At 32.0% G+C, this 27,016-nt stretch overlaps 1 protein-coding gene across 3 annotated transcripts; it reads left to right on the top strand.

Annotated features, from left to right (window-relative positions):
• The first annotated feature begins 268 nt into the window (after window positions 1–268).
• Window positions 269–25,505, top strand: LOC124365126 (glycerol kinase-like). Of its 3 annotated transcripts, none has more exons than XM_046821074.1 (11): window positions 269–354; window positions 3,667–4,027; window positions 5,440–5,657; window positions 7,370–7,479; window positions 8,561–8,663; window positions 13,196–13,306; window positions 15,376–15,632; window positions 19,391–19,596; window positions 20,626–20,763; window positions 21,395–21,496; window positions 24,924–25,505. In XM_046821074.1, exons 2-11 carry the CDS (start codon window positions 3,697–3,699, stop codon window positions 25,016–25,018), a joined length of 1,671 nt encoding a protein of 556 aa, XP_046677030.1. In that variant the 5' UTR covers window positions 269–354; window positions 3,667–3,696; the 3' UTR covers window positions 25,019–25,505. The 3 variants fall into 3 exon arrangements, with proteins under 3 accessions (XP_046677030.1, XP_046677031.1, XP_046677029.1); XM_046821075.1 differs by having other exon boundaries at window positions 275–401; XM_046821073.1 differs by having other exon boundaries at window positions 275–430.
• The last annotated feature ends 1,511 nt before the right edge of the window (window positions 25,506–27,016 follow it).

Genomic DNA, 27,016 nt, shown 5'->3' with positions numbered 1-27,016 from the left:
AATCATCAACATTACTTTAAACGTGCTGAAAAAGTCTCATCAAACATGATAAAAATAGTTCATGCATGCATTACTGAAAAAGGTGGAAATTTTGACCAGTTGCTGTGAAAATGTAATTAATTTGTAAAAGCTAATAATAATCAAAGTTTGTAAAGTATATTTTGGTTCACTTGGTTACTTTTTTCTTTTGACTACTTGATTAACTTTTGATGTGCGTGACTTAATGATCACTTTGCAATGTGTTCTTTTTTTTGCGTCTGTTTATATGGTGCCTGTGAGTCTGTCTATGACTTTGTGTATATCTACTAATAGTGCATAATCCAGGACTGGTATCTTGGATTAGTTAATAAAAATGTTAGTTGTGGGTTTCTATACAATAGTGTTATTTATTTAAAGAAAACGTAAATAATACAGTTGAATAAGCTTATATGTATGTATATTTAGAAAATTATAATAAACTTTTAGGTTATAACAGGCTAGCCTGTATATGAAATTTGGTACATACTTCCACTTGTATTTACAGGTGGAAGCCAGATTTATATATAATTGGAGGGATTGTATTTTGTCTTGATGAAAAACTTTCAGATTAGACTAAACTCAGAAATTACATACCCATGAACTATTAACTGGATAACCTCTTTTGATAAACAATTTTCCTGATTTTGTAACAGCATTTTTTCATTAACCCTTTTACTGCCGGCCATTTTTTTATCGTACCAGTCAAAATTGCCAAGGGGGAAAATCACTGTTGTGCATTCATTTACAAAAAATGCTGTATCTTTTTTATTTTTCATTAGATTTACATGAATTTTTACTTTATTTACTCGTATTTAAATGCTGTTTTTTAAATAATAAAAAGAAATTTTAATTTGAAACAAACTCATTATTTAATTTTAAAAATTATGTAAATAAAAAATAAATAAAAAAATAAAAATTGTGTTTGGCATCTGATAATTTATTTTTAAAATTATACTAAAATTTTGAGCATGATATCATTATAAACTAGAGCAATTGCTTAGAACATATACCAAATTTGAAGGTGCTACCTTGAAACATAGCTGCACTATGAGGATTTTCCCAAAACTGGTAGGCCTCCTCTAGGCCTACCAGTGGAAGTTGAAGGTAAACTTATCTGTGCCACATCCCCCTCACTATCTAATAACTCCTCATTATCTGATGGTAAGATAAAGTCAGGATCGTCATCAGTGTCATCCACATCACTTTGATTGTCATCAATAGCCCTAACACTAATATCAGAATCGTTCTCGGCATCTGAATCTGACAAATTCTGAAGGAAATCAGTTCGTCTTGCACTTGTACACCACCATCGATTAGACTGTTAATTATTGTTCCCTCACTCACAGGAGAGTTAGATGTAACTCTTTTACTCATTTTATCCTTGATCAACAAAAGTAACACTTCAAAAAACTTTCGATAACATTGTAAACAACAACAATGAACGAAGATTTCAGTAATCTAACCCGATCATCTGGTTTTGACAGCTGTCTAGGTAGTTCGTCAATTCTAGTCAAAGACGACGAAAATAGAAATCCAAAGTTCTTCAAATGGCTTCTTTCATTATCCTTTCCTCCTAAACAACCAAAATACAGAATATTTCGGCATTTGAACATAACAGTAGCCAGTAACAATAAAAAAAACAGACGTCCGACATATCGGACGTTGGCGTTTTCGGCAAAAATGCCGACGTCCGATATGTCGGACGTCGGCAGTAAAAGGGTTAAATTCTTAAAAATAGTGAACATCATTATATAAACCGAATATGACATAGGACCGGTTTTAGGTAGAGTACGATAAGCGGATCCGGTTTTTATATCGATTAATATAATCATCGATACTTACTATTCATTTATCGAATACGAGTCTTATCATATCTATAATCATATTTGAAATTAAAATAATTAATATAATACACATAGTGACAATCTCATAAATAATGAAGGAGCTATAAGGAGTATTCATAAAATTAGAACTAGAAATAGGTCAAGCTCATAAATTATAACAAAATGATGACAACATAATTAACCAAACTATTTATATGTTTTCTCCTGGGTAGCAATGATTTACCGCTTTCAAGAAGTTGAAAGCACCCTTTCTAGAAAACCATACGTCTCTTTAGTGCAAATATTTACATAACTTAGATGATCTGCAAGCAGGTCCGCTGATATGCTAATTTTTAGACCCTTTTACAATCCTCTATGAGTTTTCTACTGTCTATAAAAGACAATATGTTTATTATATGAAACAGTGACTTAAAATTTATACAAGTTATATATTGATAGCTATAATTAAATAATATTGTTTGTCAATATCGATATAAAAAATCGGGTCCGCTTATCATGCTGGACCTCTGGTTTGTATATTGCTTAGTGTGACCACTTTAAAGGTCGGTAATACAGCCAAGTATTTTACAATTTTTGTAAGAATTTCAACAGTACATTTTTCAACAAAATCCATCAACGCTTAAGCAAGCATGGCCACTTTAAAGATACGCTTACACAAGCCAGGATCAACAAAGAAATTGTACAGCTTTGCATTATACTTTTCATATTTTTGTTCAATGGAGATTTTTTTCTATAATGTCTACTCATGTTTGAATAATTAATACAAATAACATATTAAGCAACAGGTTTCAGTCATCATGGAAATTGATAAACAGTCAACAATTACCCATGTTCACGTCGCCTGATGGCTAACAGTGACAACTAAACTGTCCTTATAGACACCCAAATACAATGTCAATTACAAGGTTTATGGTTTTTGCGTTCATTGTTTGTTAACTCATCATTATACTGAACATAGTGGCACTGCACATTATAAAAGCCAATTACATTCAAATTTGGAGATATCCGATGTAACGGATGTTGCCTATTTAGCTAAACCACTGCTGTTTATTACATCAGACACTAAGGCTAAAAATTGTTAATGTAAGATAACATAATGCTCAGTTTCCACACGTTATCACTGGCATAAAGGACACAGACAAAACAGTCCTGTGTCATGGTCAGTCTATAATACAAATTATAGATGGATAAAATTGTAAATTTATCCTTACATTAATTAATGAATTACCCAATACAGTACTCATTGAGATTGAAGCGCTAACATGATCTGGGCTTGAATTTAGCTACTTTACTAAGGGATAATTTTGTTTCTGCCAGCAGTACGGAGAGGCACTGAAGACCCAATTAAACCTTAACAAAATAAAGTGATTATTAAAATTGGAACTACTTTCTCACAAAGAGATGATTCTTCTGCCTCTCCACAGAGTCAGCATTCATCAGTCTGGCTTAAACCAACCTTCACGGCATCAAAGGGAAAACCGTGCTACAATTTTATGACAGCCATTTTAATTCTTGTAAATTAGTATGATCTATGAGACCTGCAAAAATGCTGTGGGATCAGGTAGTTTGTTCACCCATCCCATGGCTTGTGTTGGACACGAATTACGTTTGCAGTATTACGGGTATCAGCACTCATCCCATCACTTTTGCTTATACGCCTATGAATTTCTTATTTCTTATATGTTTAAATTTATTACTGGTGTTGTAAAGAAATAATAGTTAAATAAGTATTAATTTAATGTAAATTTAGTCCTTCATATGATTTAGAAATGAGAGTTTAACTAACATGACATGGCTTTCTTAGGTATATCATGTAACTTTCTAATTAACTAACATGAGCACAAGGGGTAGATTTGGTCCTCTGGTGGGAGCCATAGATGAAGGAACAAGCAGTGCAAGGTTTCTGGTGTTTGCGGCTAACACAGGCGAAGTATTAACGTATCATCAAGAACAAGTTACGCAGATTTGTCCAAAAGAAGGCTGGGTGGAACAGGATCCATTTGAAATATTGACAAAAGTCAAGAACTGTGTAGAGACATCTATAGATCATTTGAAAAAGCTTGATATTGACCCAGGAGATATTGTGTCCATAGGATTGACAAATCAGCGTGAGACTACTATAGTATGGGATCCATTGACTGGAAAACCTCTCTATAATGCAATAGGTATGTAAATCATTCATCTTTATTGTTCCTTTCAGTACATTAGTTAATGGTTAAATCCAAAAAAGTGTAGAATGTAAATACATATTTAAAAAAATGTATGGTGTTTAATCAGTAAGACATTTGTAGCTAGCAACACAATTAATTTTAAAATTTTTACATTACATGTTTGCCCAAGTAAAACTGCAATTAGACATTTCAAAATTTACCTGTGAGCTATAAAAAAACTAAGAATAAGATTTATGCTAAGGATAGGCAAAAATAAAAAAAATAGCAGAGATGTGCAAAAATCAGTAATCACTACAAATCATAGAGCCAAACCCGAAAACATAATACAATACACATAACACAAGATGTGTACCAGGTGCTTTATATAATCTGTTTGTAATTCATTACGTGGGATGTACAAATTAAAAATTACATTCTCAGTGATCTCATATGTACAGTTTGGTCCTATTATTTACAAAGGTCTGATAAATCTAACAGCTTGAAAATGAAAAGCTTCAAAATGAGACATTTAAAATACACTTAAAACAAGTTTGTATATTTACACAATTCTGTTATTTTTCTTAAGACTTGTACAAAGTAAAATTTGTTACTTGTTATAAAAACTACTTTTTCTGAAATTTTTAAATTGTGACAAATTTAAATTGGTATAAGTTTACTATTATTTACTACAACATTTTATACGGTTTTGATTTCTCTTAATAGGTATATCAAGGGCAGTAAAAGGTTTTGATAAGTATGATAAAATAAAATAAATATATTTATTAACATAACTTATAATTGATTGTAATTAAACCAAGCTAAAGTTTATAGAATCTACCATATAATTTTCAAGATAATGGAGTTTCTATTGTTTGAAAGTGTTATAAATGTATTAACATGCCAACCATTAGAGCCGTCATACCATCAGAGTTGTAAAATTAATTTAAAAATAATAAGCAACTTCAGGTTCATCTTTCTACATGAAATGAAATGAAAAATGACTTTATTAGAGGCGAAGTTAGGACTATAAAGTCCTCTCTACCACTTAACCTCAACATGAATACCAGATATGAAATTATCTTTCTTCCACTGTCAGGTTGAATATTTGATTTTTATGCTCAGAAAACCAATAAATTATGTAATTTAAACTCTTCAAAATAATACATTTTAAATGTGCTTCAAACAACATGATCTCATTGACCAACCTGTTTTCTTCAAGTTTCCTTTTTATATATGATATTGTTACAAAAATTAGTGGTGTAGAGTTTTTGGCAATTCTGTATGATGTAATACTTTTCATAAACAGTATTGTAATGATTATTAACTTTCAAAATGTTTAATAGCTTGACTTATTTAAACATAGACAATTTTCAATGCTATTAATTTAATAATGTTTGTACTAATTTATAAGTTTTATTTTTCCTCAGTATGGTTGGATGTACGGAATGCCGATACTGTGGACCAAATGCGGTCAAAAATTTATGGTAAAAAAGCAGAAACTCTAAAGACAATCAGTGGCCTGCCAATAAGTACATATTTTAGTGCTCTTAAACTGAGATGGCTGTTGGATAATGTACCAGAAGTAAAGACTGCTGTTGAGCAAAAGAGGTGTTTTTTCGGCACTGTCGATACATGGCTAATTTGGGTAAGTAGTCGGTTATAAAAGAAAAGCCATCTTATTATTCAAACTACCTCTCAATCTTTGAGATTGCCATTGTAGTGAAAAGATATAAATTTTGAAATTTGTCATTTACATATTGGTAATATACATGTTTTTAAGATAAGGTAATGTAATAAGAAAGAATCTGTAAATATTATTAGAATATATTTTGTTCACATCATACCTACTCTATGAACTTCTGAAGAAATCTGTTGTCTGTAAAGAAGACCATACCATGACTGTTTTTTCACTTCTTTTTCATTGTTGAACATAGATCACCAACAGAATTGTAATATGGAAGATCCCGTTATCTTTCAAGACATAATTTTACCTTGTGTTTTTGAAGGAACAAGCATTTTCATTGAATAACATTACACAGATAAAAAGTATAACACGTTTGTTTCCTCAGACACATGATACACATAAGAACTGATCATTATGTTTCTTATTATAAAATTCACAGAAACATTAATTTCTTGTTCAGAAGACATTGATGTACTCTTTTAATGACAATTAAGGAACAAAAATTGCTGCCATGTATAGGATCTTTCACAGATAAGCAGTTATTATTTAGGAAACCTTTTTTTTTATTGAGTGGTGTGATAACATCTAAATTAAAATAAAAATTTTTAAAATTATTGTTGCAGGTTTAATTTTTTATCTGACATTATTTAAAACAATCTCTTGTAGCTTACTTCACATTATATTGAAACCATAACCATTTGATTTCACTTGATTTTATTAATACTTGAGTTGGTTCTGTGCAATTTCAATAAATTCCAAAAAAATAAATTAATAAAATATAAATTCATTCCTCCCTTGGCCTCACTATTGGTTTCTATGTATTCAACTGTTTATTACATTGTTCTTCATGCTTGTTTGGGTTTCGATCCTTCCATCTTCATATAACATGGTGGGAAAGATTGATTCAGTGGGAATACTGAGTTAAACTTCATTTCACCTTCCCCTTAGTCCAGTATCTGGAATCTGACACTGGTACAGATAGACTCCTAGGATGTGGAGTACACGTCTGTATGAAGAGATCCATAAAAAGTCTTTAGTAGCCTAGATGACTCTGATGTTGAAACAATGCAAGGAGTTCGTTTTGAACGTCTTCGTCACAGACTTTACGGATACTTCAGACAAAAGGCTACTCCAGATTCCAGGAGTCATTCTGTACCAGTGTCAGATATCAGACGCTGCACTAAACAAAAGGTGAAATGGAGCTGAACTCAACCTTCCATTTTGTTCATTTTGTTTTTCTATAACTTGTTTTTGAGTGGATATTGTCAATGCCCACTCAAGTTCTAGCTCTCAAGTTCAGACAGCCCAAAAATAAATGCAATCAATAAATGTTAAGAGTTTACTATGAATAGGCTACCTGAACATCAACTAGTTTAATAGTTTGTTCCATAATTTATTCCCAGTCATTTTAGTTATAAAAATAAATTTAAATACATTTTATTTTCAGGTGAGGAATGTTCATAAGGTAACTACCTGTACGTTTGATGGTGAAAAGCAAGTTAATGTCTAAAATGTTAATTTTGGTAAAATTTACTAAATCCTTGGATATATTAATAAAGCTGTAAATAAAATATGAAAACGCTCAGATTGTTATGATATTGTTATAGTAATATTTATTATTGATGAGATTTTTTCAATAATGACATTAATGATTTCCCCCTCTTCTTATCTAGAACTTGACTGGCGGCGTTCATGGAGGTCTACATATCACTGATGTTACCAATGCCTCAAGGACAATGCTTATGAGTCTTCAAACCTTGCAATGGGATCCAATGCTTTGCAGGTGATTATAATAAGTGTGGATTAAAATGACCTAGTGTGGCGATTCATCTGTTAAGCAGTTTGAGTAACAATTAAAGCATATCAACTTGTCTAATTTAAGCCAATTTCTTCTGAATATTTCACTGGTCAGTGTTTTGTGTATATTACATCAAATCTAGACAAATTTCGTACATTGAGCTTTACACATACCCATTATAGTAAATTCTCCCCTATTACCCCCTCCTCCTAACAAATTAATCCCTGCCCTACTAATATTCCTCCTTCCCTACTAATTAACTCTCCAAAAATAGGCCTAAAAAAATGAATGAAGTTCTATAACTATTTCAAGTAAGTTGTTAACTTAACTGAGTCATGAGAAACCTGTGATGAGTAATATTGGTGCATATCAATGAATTTATATACCATGTGTAAAACATCATAAGTTCAGTTTCTAATAAGGTAATTTTTCTGAAATTAAAAAAAAAAACTTGTTTGAAAATGAGCTGCTGCATATCAATAAATATTTGCATAGTTAAAAATCAATTTGTTTAAATTTCAAAAAGAAAAATATTAAAACACGTACATTTGTGTTAGTAGTTAAAAACATTTTAGCACAATTGTTTATAATCTTCAAATAACTGTAAAAACTGATTACAAAATTGAGAATAACTTGTAATAACTGTACAGTCAATATTTACATCCATAAATGAGGAAACAGAAATTTACTTCTAAAACTCAAAAGCAATTTCTAAGCCAAAATTGAAGGTTGATTTTTTTTCTAGAAATCAAAGCTTTTTATTACCAAATTCTTTTAAATTAAAATTTGTTTGATAATCGCAACACCATTTTCTCCCTTTAGTTGGAATTTTATTTTATTATAATTCATTACGTGAATAATTTTTAAGTCAAACTATTCTTAAGTCTGAATAGTTATTGTATTAGGAGCTGAGTACTTTATTATGGTATTCCCTAAGAGTTAAAGCGATTCAATAACATTTTTATTCTTTTTAACACAAAAAAAGCATTTTGGAATGCTTACTACACATATTATTCCTATGATGAGTATTTTGTTCACGTCTTCAACATTAACTCTGTTTTAACAGGTTTTTTGATATTCCTATGAGTGTTTTACCACAAATTAGAAGTTCCTCAGAAATCTACGGGTATTTAGCAGAGACCTCACTACGTGGTGTTCCAATTTCAGGGGTAAGTTTGTTCTTATACTGTTATCTACAAGTTTTTTTAGTCAAATGTAAATGACTCTATTTAACCCATTACCTACCAATGAAAATTCCAATAATTTCACCCTCTGGTAACAAATTATTTTTGTTACTTTGCTATGAAAATCATTGTGTGGGTGCTTAAGGTAAATTAAAAATATTAATCACCATATAATATGTTAAAATTGTATTTAGGGGAGACCGGGGCACTATTGGACTGGGGCACTATTGGACAATGCCTTTTATAGCTAGAGGGAAATTTTTGTCTCCCTTCAATTTCCCATTTTGGTATGCCTGAGACGGTCACATTTCACTGTGGAAAGTTTGGTTATTGTGGCACATCTTCTTAGAAATTGAGTTCATATTTTATGTTTTTTACCCAAAATGAAGTGATTTTGCATATTCACAAACTTATCTCTTTCACAGTAAGTATTATCCTGAAACAATTGTGTCTATTATTTTGAAATTGTTAGTTTAACTGACTATGCAATGAATTCATTCATTTTGAGGTTATGTCACTTCCTTTCTGTAATCTTCAATTTTTATATCTTAACCTACCTCGGGGCAGTTTTGGACAAAAGTATGGGGCACAATTGGACAAAACATTATTTTATGTTTTGTCATTGCTACATACTGTTTTTTTGTTTTTCCAGGTTAAAGATGGTTAGGAAGTATATAAAGAAAACAGACAGGGCTAATATTTCTGAAGAATCTATAGTAGCGGCATTAAATGACTATAGAAATGGTAACTACCGATCCATTAGAGAAGCTGCCGAAGCCCATGGGCTTAAAAAGTCGACCCTACATTTCAGACTCAACAAAGTAAAGCAAAAGGAAGTCAACAATGAGAATAGTCTTATAGCTAATGAGCCTAACAATGGTAATGGAGTTGATGAGCTTAACAATGAGGATCATGTCAATGAGCCTGTGGGCAATGAAAATGTAACTTTATTTCAAGAGGTTGAAGATGAGCACCAGCCAGTAAAAGAGGTTACTATAGAAGATATGGCCCCTGTTTATAACACTAAATACTCTCAAAGACAAGTATTTACACCTGAACAAGAACAAAAAATTGCAGACTATTGCATTGAAAGGTCCAGAATGAACTATGGCCTAACTTACATGATGGCCAGGGAATTAGCCTTCAAATATGCCTTGGCTTTGAATCTCGATCAACGCATACCTGCTAAATGGCGTACTACAGGCTTATCAGGAGAAGAATGGCTAAACCATTTTATGAAGAGACATCAAGGACTTTCACTTCGCCAAGCAGAAAAGACTAGTCTGTCCAGGAACACTAGCTTTAATAAACACAACGTGGGAACGTATTTTGACAACCTAGAAGCTTTGTTCGCAAAAGTAGAAGTTCCTCCGTCAAGAATTTTAAATTTAGACGAGAGTGGAATAAGTACTGTGCTGGAGGCGCCAAAAGTGATTGCAGCAAGGGGAACAAAACAGGTGGGCCAAGTCGTATCAGGAGAGAGGGGGGAGCAAATAACTTTCTGTGCCGTCATATGCGCCGATGGGACTTACTTGCCACCAATTTACATTTTCCCCAGAAAACGCCCAAACTTTGCCTACATGATTGGGGCACCTGAAGGAAGCAAAGCTCTTTATTCTGATTCTGGTTGGATGACATCAGCTCTCTTTTTAGAGACGCTTAAACATATCCAAAAGGCCACAAAATGTTCTAAAGAAAACCCCGTGGTTTTAACCCTGGATAATCATGAGTCCCACATTGGCTTGGATGTGGTGATGTACAGCAGAGATCATGGCATACATATGATCACTAGCCATCCACACACAACGCACAAAAGTCAGCCGCTGGATGTAGCAGTTTTTAGTCCGTTTAAAAGGCGCTTACGTTCTGAATTCAATCTCTGGCTATCTCAACATCCTGGTCATACGATTACAATTCGAGAAATTGCTCAGCTTACTGCTAAACCATTTGTTGAATCTTTCACTGCATCTAACATCAAAAGTGGATTTCGTAAAGCTGGAATCTATCCACTCAGCCGCAGTGTGTTCACTGACAATGATTTCAAGGGTGCCAGTGTGACTGACCGTGTTATGTCATCGCAAGTAGAAGAAACCAACAACCATAATCCAGTGCCTGGTACGTCATGTGACTTTCCGTTGATGGAAAATAGCCAAAGCTCTGACGACCCACAAGGCTCACAATCATCAAACAAGCCAACTATTGACCCGAATGTACCTGGCCCATCAACGCCACAACCAGTAAATGTTAAAAGACCTACTACATTGACGCTTACTCCAGAGGATGTCATGCCTTACCCCAAATACGTTCCTAAGGGAAAGGAAAGGCGAGGCCGAAAAAAAGGTCGTTTGCGAATTCTGACTGATACTCCAGAGAAAGATGCTCTTGTAGCAGAGTTAAAAGAAAAAGAACATAAGAAAATGTTGGTGGAAAAAAGAAAACAAGAGAGGGCAGTAAAAAAGGAAAGTAAGAAGAAAAAAACTGAGGGGGCCTGTAGAAAGCTGTATCAAGATGACTCATCTAGCAACGAAGATGAGATACAAATAAAACTAGACGATGGAGGCCTTAGTCCTGAAGACTTTTCTGAGGATGAAGAAGAACTGTTTGATTACCTTCCTGATAAAAACTATGCCACAAATGACTTCATACTGACAAAGTTTGCTTCTAAGAAGGCCATCTACCACTTTATTGGCCAAATAGAGGAGCATGTGACTGATGGTTTCAGTGTGAAATTTCTCAAAAAGAACCAAAACTCTTACAAGTTTTACTTCCCAGAAAATGTTGAAGTCAGCTTTGTCGAAACCAAAGACATCGAGTTCAAGCTGCGACAACCAGATATAATTGGTGGGACATCCAGAGCAGCAAACTGCTTTGTTTTCAAGGAAAATTTGACTACTTTTAATTTCAAATAGTTTTTTACGTGTGTCTTCTGTTTTTTTCAGTTATAAAGTTTGTATATATGTTTACTTAAATATAGATGATGTTTGAAACCTATAAATGAGTTATTTTTATGTCCAATTAAACCAATTTTTAGCACTGTCCAATTGTGCCCCAATAAAAAATCATTTTGTCCAAAACTGCCCCGACGGGGCAAATTTGGACAAAATGTAGAGGTTTATAAAAAAAAAATAATCCACATAAAAGGGTGCTCAAATTATCTAGAAAATTTGTTGTGGGGTTCTAGAAGACCAACTAAACACAAGGCAAAAAACTAAAATTTTTTAACTAACAGTTTTCATAATTAGAAAAATGCATAAAGTGAAACATGAAATTACGTCCAATAGTGCCCCGGTCTCCCCTAATGTTATTTGGAATCAACATGTATAATCTGTCATGAACAAAAATCAATCAAATTATCTGGACTAAATACCTCCAAGCAAATGTCAGAAATATGCAACCAAGACACTTTGAAACAAATGTACTCTGCATTTATACATTCCCATATTAGTTCATTAATATGCAACTTAGAAAAAAACTTGACATGATCCTAAAAAGTAATTAGGATCAAAATTTTAGTTTTTCATACCTTCTAAAATTAGAAACATACAAAAAACATCTTTTCAAACAAAATTTAAATAAAAATACTGTACGGAACATCTTTTTTATTCACTTGAAGAGTGTTTTTAGAGTTAGAGCAAAATTCAGTCATTGTCTAGACTTATTTTATTTTATTTGTTGACTAAATAATATTCTTAAACTGTTAGAATTATAATAAGTTTGTTTTATTGTACTAGCATAATACTGTACACTTATACTATTTAATGTGTATTTTCCATGCATATACAGTAATGAATAAAGATATTTGAATTTTATTATCTTACATTTTTAGTATTTAGTCACCGCAACAATTGGATTTATACCAGATCTACCACTAAAAATAAAATTATGTAGATCATTACCTTGCCTTGGTAATTCCCAAGTATGAAGGTTAGGCCTTGTCACATAATTTTCTTAAATTTCTTCATCATCATTTTACTCAACATTTTGTCATCAAAGTTACCATCACCCACATTATATTTACTTTCATTGAGTATGTTCTCCACAAATTTACTAAAACTCAGAAAAGAACGTCATTTCAGACGGCAAGTAATAAAAACAAACAATCAACAGATGACACAATCGATTTCAAGGGAGTTGACCAGCTTCCAAATTGAACGTGTTATATTTCAGGCAGTTCTTGTCATCGGTAATAATGATGCTGATGCTAACTGATGACAGGCACAATTCGTTACTGGTAACCAATGGGTTAAAAGTTAAGTGACTGGCACTAATAAGATTTTAAATCGTAGCCTGTTTTTGGGTCTTTATAAATCTTTAAAATGTGGTTCTAAGGGAATAATGATGTGTTATGGTTATACATTATTTTTATCAGGAATAGATGGAGAATAATATTGTCGTTAGAATAGTTTTATTATAATAATGAAGAAAAATTTGTCATTGTAAGTTATATCTTTATGTATTTTTATATGTTTGATATATTGGGAGATTAATAATTGTTTTTAAATGTTACTTTTTTCCAGTGTTTGGGAGACCAACAAGCAGCGTTAGTCGGACAGATGTGTTGGAAACAAGGGCAGGCCAAAAACACTTATGGCACAGGTTGCTTCTTGCTATATAACACAGGCACTGCGGTAATTATTTCACATAATAATAAAAACCTAGTTTAGACTAGTTCACACCACAGTTATTTATCAGTTTAATTCCATACTCCTGTAATAGTGGTTATACTGGTTTATTTGTTGATGAAAAGCTGACATATAATTTATATTTATAAATTAAAACTGAAATTTGTTAAAATTTGCCTTAAAATGACCATAAAACCTTGTAGTGCCGCAGATGTGCGTCATTTGGTTTGTAGCAAAAACATTTAATAATTTTAAGCAAATGTACAGCATCTTTTTGAAAAAAGTTTAAAATTTAAGAAAAACAAGTATAACACGTTACACATTGATACGCACATTTGAGGTTATTTCAAAGTATATTAACTGCAACATGGACACCTGATGAAGTATCTTCTCAGAGTCTGCATTCTCCGGGAGGATCCGCTCTATAGAATGTGTGACAAAAGCAAGAGGAAACTTCTCAACATCTGCTATTTGACTCTTCTGCAAAAGCAAGGGAGTAATACGCCATCTTTAGTAATGGACAAAGATGGTGAATTTCCCTCGGAGGATCTGATCAGTGGTTTTTTGGCAGTTTGAGAACTCATGGTATACTTTTGGGGTGCACAAAAGGCCCTTGAGGTTTAAGTGCATGGCAATAGACTGCCCTTTGGAATAAGATGAACTGTGACTGAAGGAATTATATCTGTGGTCTATGGTAAACGTCATATTAATTATTCTCAGTCTGTATGTAAACCTGTGTATTTATCCAATAGCCCGTAGAAATAGCCCTAGTGTCTCACATAATTACTTAAACACCCACAAATCAGACTTTTCAGAACCCCCACCCCTATATAACAGACTTGTAATGGTAACAATAACCCCCCCTTGAAAATTACATAACACTGCCACCAACACCCTCCCGAACACCAATTTATAGTGTTCTAAAAATTACAATATAATAAAGACAAGTGTAAACTCTAAAGTAAGATGTGATTTATTAATACAAAACTAGCATTTCATAACTGTACAACATTGTTAAGAATGGTTTTCTGTTCCATATAGTAAACATTTTTGTATTTTAAAATCAACAATTGAAACAGTTTTACCCTATTTACTTTTTAGACTTAAAATCTAAATACAACCACAATGTACCTAGACAATCACAACACCATTGCATGACACATTTACCCTCTTTGTTGTTTAACCATGTTGTCCTCTTAAAAAAATTATTTTTTAAAATAAATTTTGAAACTTTTGGAAATATTATAGCAATTTCATAACACTTTCAATTATTGTAATATATTGAAAATTATCAGAAGTAAAAGAAAATATTTTACAGTATAGTATTGAATATCCTCTATATTGTTGTGTGAGGTGTGACCAGCAGTGCGTTGTCATTAATGTTTCGAAAAGAAGTGAAGTTGGAGGAAGAAGGAGAGTAGATGAAAAAGCAAGTACGCTATATAAAGCACTAAAAAACCATGAATGGACTTATCCAAAATCTCTAGGAACAAGTCGATGCATTACTTGCAAACTTTTGTTGTATAAACTTTGATCACAGGTAAAGAAGTTCTTTAACATGAACGTGGTTGACTGATTTTTTGTAAAAACTAGAAAATATACTGTAATGCACATAATGTAGATTTAGTTATTCAATCACAACTGTTGATTACCACATGTGTAAATTACATTATAATGATACATACATTAGTTTTATTTATTGATTGGTAATATTACTTGATTTAAATCAAATTAGGCACCATTCTCTCCCATGTTTTGCTGTCGTGGAAGTACTATAGGTAATTACCTATAGTACTTCCACTAAATGTGAATCATATATGTGAAATTCACTTACCTACCGTATCTCTCAGAGTAATCCTGAGTTTACTGTAATTGCTTTCTGGCTCAAAATAATGAGTTGAAAACTTTTGGCAAATATCAATTTGTATTAAGCTTGATTTAATAACTGTTATATTCTCAAAAATTAATATACAAATTACACAAAATAATAAATAAGGCTTAAAAAGAAAATGTCTTATTGTTTCCTTTATTTAGCTTTTTCCAATGTGTGTCTTTAGTACATTTATCATTTTTAGATTGTGCAATCCACTCACGGCCTGTTGACGACAGTTGCTTACAAGTTGGGGAAAAACTCACCCGCTATCTACGCCCTAGAGGGGTCAGTGGCAGTGGCAGGGGCGGCAATCAGCTGGCTGCGAGACAATCTGCACATTTTGTCAGATGTCAACATTACAGCCGAGCTGGCACAGGCTGCTTCGTCGACAGGCCAGGTCATGTTTGTACCGGCCTTCTCTGGTCTCTATGCTCCATATTGGCGCAATGATGCACGTGGGTACGATAATTGTAGTCACAGTTTGTTATTTTACAACAAGACTAGTTAAACATCTCTTCCATATATTAGGTTTTCTTACTTAACAATAAATACGATTAAAGGGTGGTGTTGGAAATAATACTAAAATATACAACTACAAATGTACATCTTAAGATAGATTACTAATTTTATGATTACAGAAGGAAAATAGCCAGATTGCAGGAAAATCCCATGGAGTGACTTGCACCATCATTGAACTTGGCGTTGCCTATGTAGAAATGAAACTTAAATGGAAAATTTCAAATCAGTTTGTTCTCGATATATTATACAGACAGACAAAAATTAAATTTTTCCAGCTCCGTGAGTGATAGCTTCACTAATGCTCAGCCAATTACTTAAAGGAATTAATTTCTTTATAAGTAAAACCTTGTCTATGAAGTCATCTTTCTTACAGAAACTGTACAAATTTCATATTCCTGTCTTCAGCCATTTTTCTGTAAGCCTAATTACAACAATATCTCCAAATACAACTTTAAATGTCTACAATGTTTTATGTAATGGCCAAACATTTATAAATATTTTTCTTGCATTCAGAAAAGAACTGTGACCAAACAATTTTTTAGTAAAAAATGTACTCAACCAATTATTGGTTGCACCACCTGAATGTTTTAGTTTTAAAATATTTTCCCTGTGGGACTTTAAATTGATGGTGCTTGTTGTACTTGAATAATATCTTATTAGTCTAATATTTTAATAGGTAGGTAATGTTTACAGATCCATTCTTTTAAAAGTTTTGAGGCATGATGTAATATGGGTTTTTCTAGTGTCTCATGGACATGTTAATTATGTGGTAATTAGTTTGGTACAAGTGTCTACAGACTCAGTACTTCTCTAGGTATTTGGGCATACTGTACTTGTAATCTATGTTGTAGAGTGTTTATTCTTACACTAAATAAAGAAAATGGTCTAATATCTAAAATGATTTAAATACTACCACACATAATAATATTGCATCTTTACATATTACATATGTAGATTCAGCATCTATAGTAATTCATATTTTTGTACAAATCACATTAAGTTTACATTTCTGACTGTAATGATGATGGTTCTTACATTATGAAGGTGACTTAAATTATGTAGTTCTGAACTTGACTTTATTTCAAATAAAAAATAGAGATTATTGAATACCAGATACTTTTTTTCGGTAAGGACTAGTCTCTAATGAAACCTCTTGTCTTAAATGTGGCTCTAGTGGTACAATGATCAGTGTCACTGAGCCTAAACTTCTGTACACCCTTCCCCATGTAGTCACTTAACTTCCCACTTTATTGTGGCTGTAGCATAGTATTGTATTCTGGCTGTTACGATGGAGTTATGTGTTGAACAAACAATGGGAGCTGAATTTTAGCATCTCATTTAACATGAATCGGCCGAATGGATTATTTTTTTAAATACTTGTAAATTTAGTATTTTTCAAGCGTACTTAGTTTGCTATTTTTGTGAAATTGCTGTAAAATTTCCAACTGTAGTACTCATCCATAAAATGTTGAGCGAACAATGAAATCTGTTTTTGTAATTTAGGTTTTGGGAAATGCTCTTTAAATTTGTGGCTAAACGCCCTGCCTGTCTGTCTGACACAATTGTAACAAGTTAGTCTGTTTTTTGTGTGAACAAAGTTATACACTGATTTGTATGTTTTTGTTTGGACAGAGATTTACATCTCACAATGTTCCTGTTGTAGTTGTTGTCTTAAAGACTAGGTCTAAGCTATGAGGTTTAAGGTCTTTAATTACATTGTTACAATATCAGGCTATGCTTAACAAATATGTACTTCTTATGCTGTTTTTCATTTTCCTTTTTATTACCTAGTAGTATTTTACTATAATTCTTCCACCAAAGTGTTATCGTAATACCTTTGCAATATATTTTATGATCTTTAATTTTTTATAATAATTGGTTACATTCACTGGTACTATAAAAACATCTGTAAATCATAGAATTATAAGCAGCCATTTTTTATGTATGGATGATATGAAGTTAAATGGATAGTGTATACTTATAGTAAACACTATATTCAAAACTATTTATGCTTTTGTCTAGAATGAGGTCTAAAAACTTCAGTTGGTTTGATATTTCTTTTTCAATAGTGAAACTTAGATTGGGCAATGTTGTTAAAGCACTCGTATTTATGGAAAAGATATAACTGGCAGACATTACCATTAACCCTCGAACTAGCATTCTTTTTTCTTCAGGTGGCAGGCCATTTTTCAGTGTTTTGTACCCGTACTTTAAGCATTTTGTAAAATATACATTATTATTATAAACCTGCATGTGTAATACATTATTTTAGGAAAATGTTGAGATAATATTATACTAATAAAAACATTGTACATAAACCATAAAAAAATTACTACACTATATTTTTGTATTTATTTTTTTGTAAATTGTGGGGCTATCCCAGGTAAAGTGTGATAATATAAATATTAGAACCTGAAATAGACAATTTTATCTAGTTTCAGAAAATATATAACGGTATCCAGGTTCTTTTGAAGAAAAATTATATATATTGTAAAACCACAAAAATAGTACATGAAAGGCTAAATTTGTTGCTCTGGTTTTGATTATTTTCAAAAATTAACAAAAATATAATTGTTATACTAAATATTTCCAAAATATAACAAATTCTAGGGAATTGTATTTACTACAAAACCATAAATAAATTATTTACGATTATTTTCAAAAATTAGCAAACAAAAACTGTACACTAAATATTTATAATATATACAAAAATTTACCATAGCCTAAAATAAAGCTACAACAAGCTAGAGACCTACATAATAAACCATGCCTATGATATATTACTAGTGAAATGGCTAGATGAAGACAATCTTTCTGGCAAGTTTATATGACATCACTGTTGCCATAACAGCAAAACAAATTATACCATTGAAATCAACAATTCTTTCAGTTTGAAATGGTATATAAATAGTGGTGGTGGTGTTGACTTATGTACTATATGAACTGTCAAAACATGTGCGTTTCAGATCAACGCAGATAAAATAAAATAGAATATTACATAAAATCATGCACCATTAATTAGCAAGTTATTACAGTTGCTAAATAGTACACTTGTCATTTGTTTAAAAACTTAGGATGGGTTTAATTTTATTATTGCTACACAATAAATTTTATTTTCATAAACCATTAAATTTAGAAATTAACAATATGAAAAAAATACAACAGTTTAAGTTAAGAACACAATAGAACACATAAAAACACTATAAACTATAAAACTATTAATAATTGCTTAGAGTACGGTATCAACAAGGTTAAAATTTGTCAAAAAATGTTCATCAAGGGAATAAAATACCTCACTTATAAGCCAGCTAGACAACTTGGCTGCAAATGAATGGCTTTAGCTCTAAGCTCCTAAATGTTTGAGGTAATTTATTGAAACACTTGATTTGTAAATAAATATTTGCTTACTAATGTTTTTCTTAGTCTAAAGTGCAATAATATCGTGAGCTTGTCTAGTTTTATAATTAATTATGGATTTCTTCAAAGCAGTTGAAGTTATTCAGGTTTTCCCTCACATGCAATAAATTTTGAATCAAAACTGTACAATAATACAATTGTGTCATTTACATACCTATGGAATACAATATTTTATTACTATATTTATTCTGATCAGACATTAAGTATTTGTTTTATACGTAATTCTGATAAACATGGAAGATATTAGTAGAAAATAGAGTCAAAACTTATTTTCATTCCAGGTTGATATTTGGTATCTCAGAGGAGACGAAGAAGGAACATTTAGTGAAAGCTGCGCTGGAGGCTGTGTGTTTCCAGACACGAGACATTTTGGAAGCAATGAATCAAGATTGTGGGATACCACTCACCAAGCTGTTGGTAGATGGCGGCATGACCGTCAACAGTTACGCGATGCAGTTGCAAGCAGACTTGTGTGGTATTCCTGTTGGTAAGGGTCATCTGCTATTACTCTTCGACTATTAATTGTGCAATTACAATACAAAATCATTCACAAAGTAAGTTGCTGAGGGGCATCTGTTGCCGAATGGGTGGGGATAGCGGCGTGACCTGAACGGTGCTGTCTAACTACGTTCAGTACACATCTGGAATGTGGCTACGCCATTTTATGCGTTCTAAACTGGTGTCCAAAGTGGGCACTGCAATCAAATTTCCTGTCGACTTTAAAGTACATATTGTCATTAGATTTCTTTTAGTAAACAAAATTCACTGTTAGTTATGTTCTATATATGGAGCTTTATTGCAGTTAAAAATTATGCCAAATGTTTCTTGAAGAACAAACCAATATTTCCGAATAAAAGCGAAGTGGGTGATCGCCTGTGGGTACTGACGAAGGTTATGGTTACTCACCAAACAAATCAATCATTTCTTTTTTTAAGTTTGTCATTGATGATGAATGGTTTGAAAGTATAATGGAATTTCTGACATTTGCCATTGTTGTATCTTACAAAACGTATAACACTACATTTTGAGGATTGGAATCTATCGACAGCCAGCTCTAACTCGACAGGTATAAATAACTCACTTGCTATTGTGTGCATTTTTAACTTGTAAATACTTCACTGGATACATTTTGAGGATTGGAATCTATCGACAGCCAGCTCTAACTCGACAGGTATAAATAACTCACTTGCTATTGTGTGCATTTTTAACTTGTAAATACTTCACTGGATACATTTTGAGGATTGGAATCTATCGACAGCCAGCTCTAACTCGACAGGTATAAATAACTCACTTGCTATTGTGTGCATTTTTAACTTGTAAATACTTCACTGGATACATTTTGAGGATTGGAATCTATCGACAGCCAGCTCTAACTCGACAGGTATAAATAACTCACTTGCTATTGTGTGCATTTTTAACTTGTAAATACTTCACTGGATATTGTTTGTTATCGTTGACAATAAATATCTTACTTAGCTGTACTTGTATTTACTTATTAATGAAATGACTCTGTTAGTGCATCCTTGGATGTTCGAAGCGACTGCCCTGGGAGCAGCAATGGCTGCCGGCAGTGCTGAAGGAATCGATGTCTGGGATCTGAAGAACATGCAACCAGTCCCAAGTGATACCTATCTCCCTGCAATATCTGACGATGGTTAGTATCCTACGGTTATTTATCTTAGGTTTGTCATATCACCTCAATTGTTTTTCTTTAAAGATAATATAATTGGCATTAAAACAGAATAGTTCAATTGCAAAAGTTTTCTTGACATAATAGAAACATATTGAAGTGTGTTATTTGTTTCAAAAATTAAACATTGGAAAATTCTACGAGAAAATACAAACTCTATTCCGATATTGATTTTTTTATCTATAAATAAATAATAGCTTAATATATTTTTGTTTAAATTTATTGAGTTAAATGTGTTTCTATTAAAAGCAATAATGTTATTATGTTATAAAACATAAGTATGTACTATACTTTATTTAATTACCCAAAAAGTTTTAAGTTGGCTTTTCTAGGAGTCTTAGTTAAGAGTTTCACAAAAGTAAATTTTAAAAAATTAGCACAATGTTTGCCTGAACATTATAAATTCTGTGCAACCCCCTTGACTATCTCAATGTTATTGCCTAGTCTTCCTTAAAAAATTATCCATATATTATAAATGTAAATTATTTATTTTTTTGTATTTTCTTTAACTGTAGTTAGTTGTGGTATCTAGAGGGGTTTCTTCTACTACTCTGTATGTTGAGAGCTATATAATTATTTTCACTGTTTGTCCCAGAACGAGACCTGAGGTATGCTAAGTGGAAGATGGCAATACACAGGAGTATTGGCTGGGATCTTGAAGCTAGTCCTAATTCTAGTCAAAATAATAATAGTTCAAGTAAGTATGTTTTCATCTGCAAAAATCTTTTAACGGGTTATTTCCTTATAACAGTGATGTTGTGTTTTAAAAGACTGTTTTATCAGTGATTAGCAGAACAATGTTAGTGCAGTTTGTAATGCAATGTAAGTTATAAGTTAAGTTGTCAATGCCAGAGAATTAGTTTAATTCAGTACATATTTCTATACTGCCCAATGTTTTCAAACTGCCTGCTCATTTTAGATATTTTCCAGAGTTTTACATACAAATTAATGTCATTGATATTATGAACATGAGCAGGTAGAATTCACTTGCTTTCCCCTCAAATAAATTAGTATAGAAACAGTATTAAAATGTTCTATTTTAGAACTTAAAAGATTGTTTTTTTTTTACCTTATGTTTGAATTATATTTATTTGACTTGGTACAGAATATTGGAGATCCAACTCAGTTTTTCTTCCAAATTTATTAATAGACCCTCAAAATATTTATGAACCAATAAAAAAGATACCTTTAAAAATAATATTTTTGGACCTTTTTATGGATTAACTCAGGCCTCGGCAGTGTACTAAGTATGGCCCTAAGTGATGTTTCGCAGATTGTCAGCTTGGTTCAGCGATAACGTATCCGTGTACATCATTCTGGCTCAGATTTAACCCTGGAACTGGCAAACGCCCGATATCGGGCGTTTTAGTCGCATCCTAGATGGCAGCGCCCGATATCGGGCGTTTTAATACGTCTTTTATTTCTCAATATTACGTACTTAAAACACGATCAAAGAGTATCGGTATTGATACCAATCGAAAGAGGAAGGTTCAATTTATGTAAATAATAATACACTTATAAATAATTTATCGTTTCGTTACACGTCCATACGACTTATAATCTCTGACTGTTTGTTTACATTCTCCCGCGTACCACGCTAGTTGCGCGCGCAGCGATGAGTCAACTGGTTCATTCGGCTATTGTTATTTCGTTAGCTGCATGGTGTCCTGTGTGGTTTATTGTTTGTTTGAGTTCTTTGTAATGATGGTTGTGTATATTACACAATAATAGTAAGTTTTTTGTGCGTGTTTACGTAATGGATCGTAATTTCCGCGATCGTTCAAGTGACATTCGAGAACTAGTTGTACATTGATACCAATCGAAAGAGGAAGGTTCAATTTATGTAAATAATAATACACTTATAAATAATTTATCGTTTCGTTACACGTCCATACGACTTATAATCTCTGACTGTTTGTTTACATTCTCCCGCGTACCACGCTAGTTGCGCGCGCAGCGATGAGTCAACTGGTTCATTCGGCTATTGTTATTTCGTTAGCTGCATGGTGTCCTGCGTGGTTTATTGTTTGTTTGAGTTCTTTGTAATGATGGTTGTGTATATTACACAATAATAGTAAGTTTTTTTGTGCGTGTTTACGTAATGGATCGTAATTTCCGCGATCGTTCAAGTGACATTCGAGAACTAGTTGTACATTGATACCAATCGAAAGAGGAAGGTTCAATTTATGTAAATAATACACTAATAAATAATTTTATCGTTTCGTTTCACGTCCATACGTTTTCTAATCTCTAAACTGTTTGTTTACATTCTCCCGCGTACCGCGATAGTTTGCGCGCGCGCAGCGATGAGTCAACTGGTTCATTCGGCTATTGTTATTTCGTCAGCTGCATGGTGTCCTGTTTGGTTTATTGTTTTTTTTTTTTTGAGGTCGTTGTAATGATGATTGTGTATATGACACAATAATAGTAAGTTTTTTTGTGCGTGTTTACATAATGGATCGTAAATTCCGCGATCGTTCAAGTGACATTCGAGAACTAGTTGTACATGAAATAAGCAACGATGAGGATTCCGATTTAGACATTCAATCAGAACATATTTAAAAAAATATATATAATAAAAAATTAAAAAATAGAAAATTAATATAAACTAATAGTTACAAGATTGTAAGAAGTCCAAGTGAGCTTTGAAGTTCTTACTTTTGTTGGTAAGTAGCACTTTCGAATGTCAGTGTATGATTTTTGTATCGTTTACCACATGTAAAAATAAACACCTTATAAACTATGTGTTGTTTTATTTTTACTCAGAATTAAATGCTCTTCCTTTTGCATATTTTGGATTTTGCGTATCACTTACAACAACAATTTTACAAATCAAAAACTTTGAATTAACTTTTCTTTTTTCTAAAAAACATTTTTTCCTGAAGAGGTAGAGTAAGGGTATTTTTTTTTGTTTTAATTATATTATGTGAAAAATGTTCCTTGAACAATGCTGAATAAAGAAATATATAATAAGTTATAGGTACTTTATAGTAAACATGTAATAATAAAATAAATATAAGGCAATGTATGAAGTACTAAAACACTCTGCCACTGAGAGAAATATGACCGCCAGTTCCAGGGTTAAACGGCTGTATTTGAGCTCTAACCCTTTAGATGATTTGTATTTAAATTTTCCATAATTTAATGTTTGGCCCCACCAGATTGCTCTAGTACTTCAATAAAATGATAATGTACATAGCAGTGACAGTGGCACAGACACTTTGAACAATAAATCACTTCCAGAAAATGTTTGTTACTGTAAGTGCTGCAAATAGTGAAATATCGATTTAGTTCCTTATTTTACTGAGAGATTACAGTAATTTTCAGCCACACCTGTTAATTATACAGAAAAATATATTCTAATCTAATAATTAAACGGCAGATTATTCTAATCTGCTGGTGCGGCAACTGCTACAGTAGTACTTTCTTTAACAAAGTTAGTATAAATACACAAAGGCTTAGTAAAGTCTCAATATTTTAACTAATGTTTGTCAGATCTTCATGATAATTAACTCAATAATAAAACTCATAATAAATCTAATAATATAATTAGCTATAATATGTTTAGCTTAAATTAATTTATTACGGTCAGACAACAAAGAAACATTGACCGTCCAGTGATTTCACTGTTCAGAGCGGCCATTTTCACTACTTACCCTAGCTTGAGGTAACATACACATGCTGGGGGAGACAATTACATAATGAACATAATCACATATGTTGCTAACTGAGTTCTAAGGATTCATTCAAATTTTCAATTATAAATATGGAAATCACATAATTTTAATTTGCTGAAATAATTCAGTTTCTCCTAAAATGTTCATGTAAAACATTATATATATATATATATATATATATATATATATATATATATATATATATATATATATATATATAAATTATTTATTTCAAAATTTGATGCTGATTTATTTAAATAACTGCTGTAGCACCCAGGAGGTCTGTTGTATTTTATTTATTACATCATTTTGTCATTTTTTGAAAATAACATTTAATTAGTGATAAAGTAGTAAAAAGTCTTGGAAATGGTATTACATTGCTTTAATTATAAATCAGTCAATGACTAACTTAATAAAAAAACTAATCTGAATGTGTTAATTTTTCAGATGGAACAGACAATATCTTAAAGTTGATGCCATGTGGGGTCTTCCTGATGTCTTCCATTTCTTTGATATTACTAAGTCAACATTTTACATGTTGACATCCAAGACTGATAACATTAGTTACTATGAGTAATAATAGTTGAGAGTAATGAAAGGGTTCTTTGCAATGTTTTCTTTAGTGGTAAAATCAGTAAATAACAAGCTAAGTTAGAAGAATTAAAAAATCTTACTTTTTGAAGTTTTTTTTAAAGTTATTTTTCAGTTTCTTATAATTTACTGCAACATACATTTTCCGTAGGATAATAAATTGTATAGTGCCAAAAAGGATTAAGAATTTAATAATTTTTAGTGGTTTAACTTATAAAAGTGAGACTCTTCACATTAATTTAGGGTATAAAATACCTCAATGGGAAATTAAAAAATCTCAAAATAGAAAAATATGTTAATTTGCATATTAGTTCAACAATTTTATAGCACAGGCATGTTATAAACAAAATTGTTAACCACTAAAATGGTGGCCACTTAATTATATTACAAATAACATTTTTTATAAAATATTGAGTACTAAATAAACCATGAAATTTATTGTTTGTTTGAAATTTGTTTTTGACGATGTAAGGATTGTTAAGGAAGCAGGAGTTTTCCATACATTTGCCATCGTTCAGTGATTAAAAAATCAGTAACACTACATTTCGAGATCTGCAATCTGATCTCTTCTTCAGGTAAATAAATAACGTAACACATAATAACAAACTAGGTTAAAATAAACAAATCATACCAGAGCGTTGTGACACCCTTCAGTCAGGAATCACAACCACCATGTTGTATGCAAATCCACTAACTCTAAACATACACTTAATATAAACAAAACACCACACTAATTATTAAAACTACCTACAGAATACAGGTCCCAGTAGGTCTGCATTCACCAACCAACCACCTACGACTGACCACAGGCCAATAGTTAATGGTAATCGTTACAGTAGAAACAAGATGGCGGTAAAAAAGGAGGGAACAGGAGTGGGCCCTTTTTTATTATTGGTTCATCTTGACGGTAAATATTACCCTCTAACTCAAAATAAATGCATTAAGTGCATAGTTCTAACAGTTCCATAATTACTGGCACAGGAAGTTTAGTTCTTTCCTTTTAATTTTTATTTGATACTGAAAAGAACTAAAGGTGTATGAATAGTTTGGGTTGTAAGTAAAAAAGTGAGTTGATAAGATTAATTTCATTACAATTTTACCACAAGCCTGTTAATAGTTTTTAAATTTTTTAAATGTCTATGAATTGAGTAGTGATTTAATCCACAATAGAGTGAGGAAGAAAAAATTGTACAGTTGGCATTCCTGGTTTTAGTTGATGACATCTGACGTTTGTTTGATACCCATCTGCTTGACATTAATGTTGGATTCATTTTGGTTAGAAACTTGTGAATTATTTTGAAATGAATGAAAATTGAAATTTATATACATACAAATATACAGGGTGGCGCATATGTCATTTTCCCCAGAAGAGAAATTTAAAGACGTTAAGGTTAATTAAATAGGCTTTTAGGCAAAAAAAAAAAAAAAAAACAAATTCATTATATGAAATTACTTTCATAATATTACCATACAATGTTATAGCAGTTGTTCGAAATGTCCACCTTGATATTGTAAACACTTCATACAACGACTGAGAACAGAATCACACATTTTTAGCAATAAAGGTTTATTGTTATTAACAAGTTCAAATGCATTTCTAATTAGGTTTCTGAGTTTTTCAAGATTTTGCGGTTTTGAAGCATACACAGTCTCCTTTATAATACCCCACAGTGAAAAATCACATGAGGTCAGGCCTGGCGAGAGCGCAGGCCAATCGATTGTACCACAGAGACCAATCAATTCATTAAATTTGTTATTTAAAAAATATTGAACTTGGATACCGAAATTTGCTGGTGCACCATTTTGTTGCGAGATGAGCGAATGGATATTGAAAACAGGATTGTTTCCGAGCTCGGGAACTACTACTTCTTGCAGCAACCATAAGTAACTTTCTGAGTTAACATTTCCTTGAAGAAAATAGACCAATCAGTGCAGTACTCGAAATACCT

The sequence above is a fragment of the Homalodisca vitripennis genome, chromosome 6, assembly GCF_021130785.1.
Source record: "Homalodisca vitripennis isolate AUS2020 chromosome 6, UT_GWSS_2.1, whole genome shotgun sequence".
NCBI classification, from domain to species: Eukaryota; Metazoa; Arthropoda; class Insecta; order Hemiptera; family Cicadellidae; genus Homalodisca; species Homalodisca vitripennis.
Note: the sequence above shows the minus strand (reverse complement) of the source record. Positions and strands in the feature narration are given on the sequence as shown.

Bases quoted from the DNA above. Each gene is read 5' to 3' on its own strand.
- LOC124365126 (XM_046821074.1), top strand. From the start codon at position 3,697: ATGAGCACAAGGGGTAGATTTGGTCCTCTGGTGGGAGCCATAGATGAA. The intron at 13,307-15,375 runs GTAATTATTTCA...TATCATTTTTAG, and splicing joins TATATAACACAGGCACTGCG to ATTGTGCAATCCACTCACGG. The intron at 15,633-19,390 runs GTACGATAATTG...TTTTCATTCCAG, and splicing joins TGGCGCAATGATGCACGTGG to GTTGATATTTGGTATCTCAG.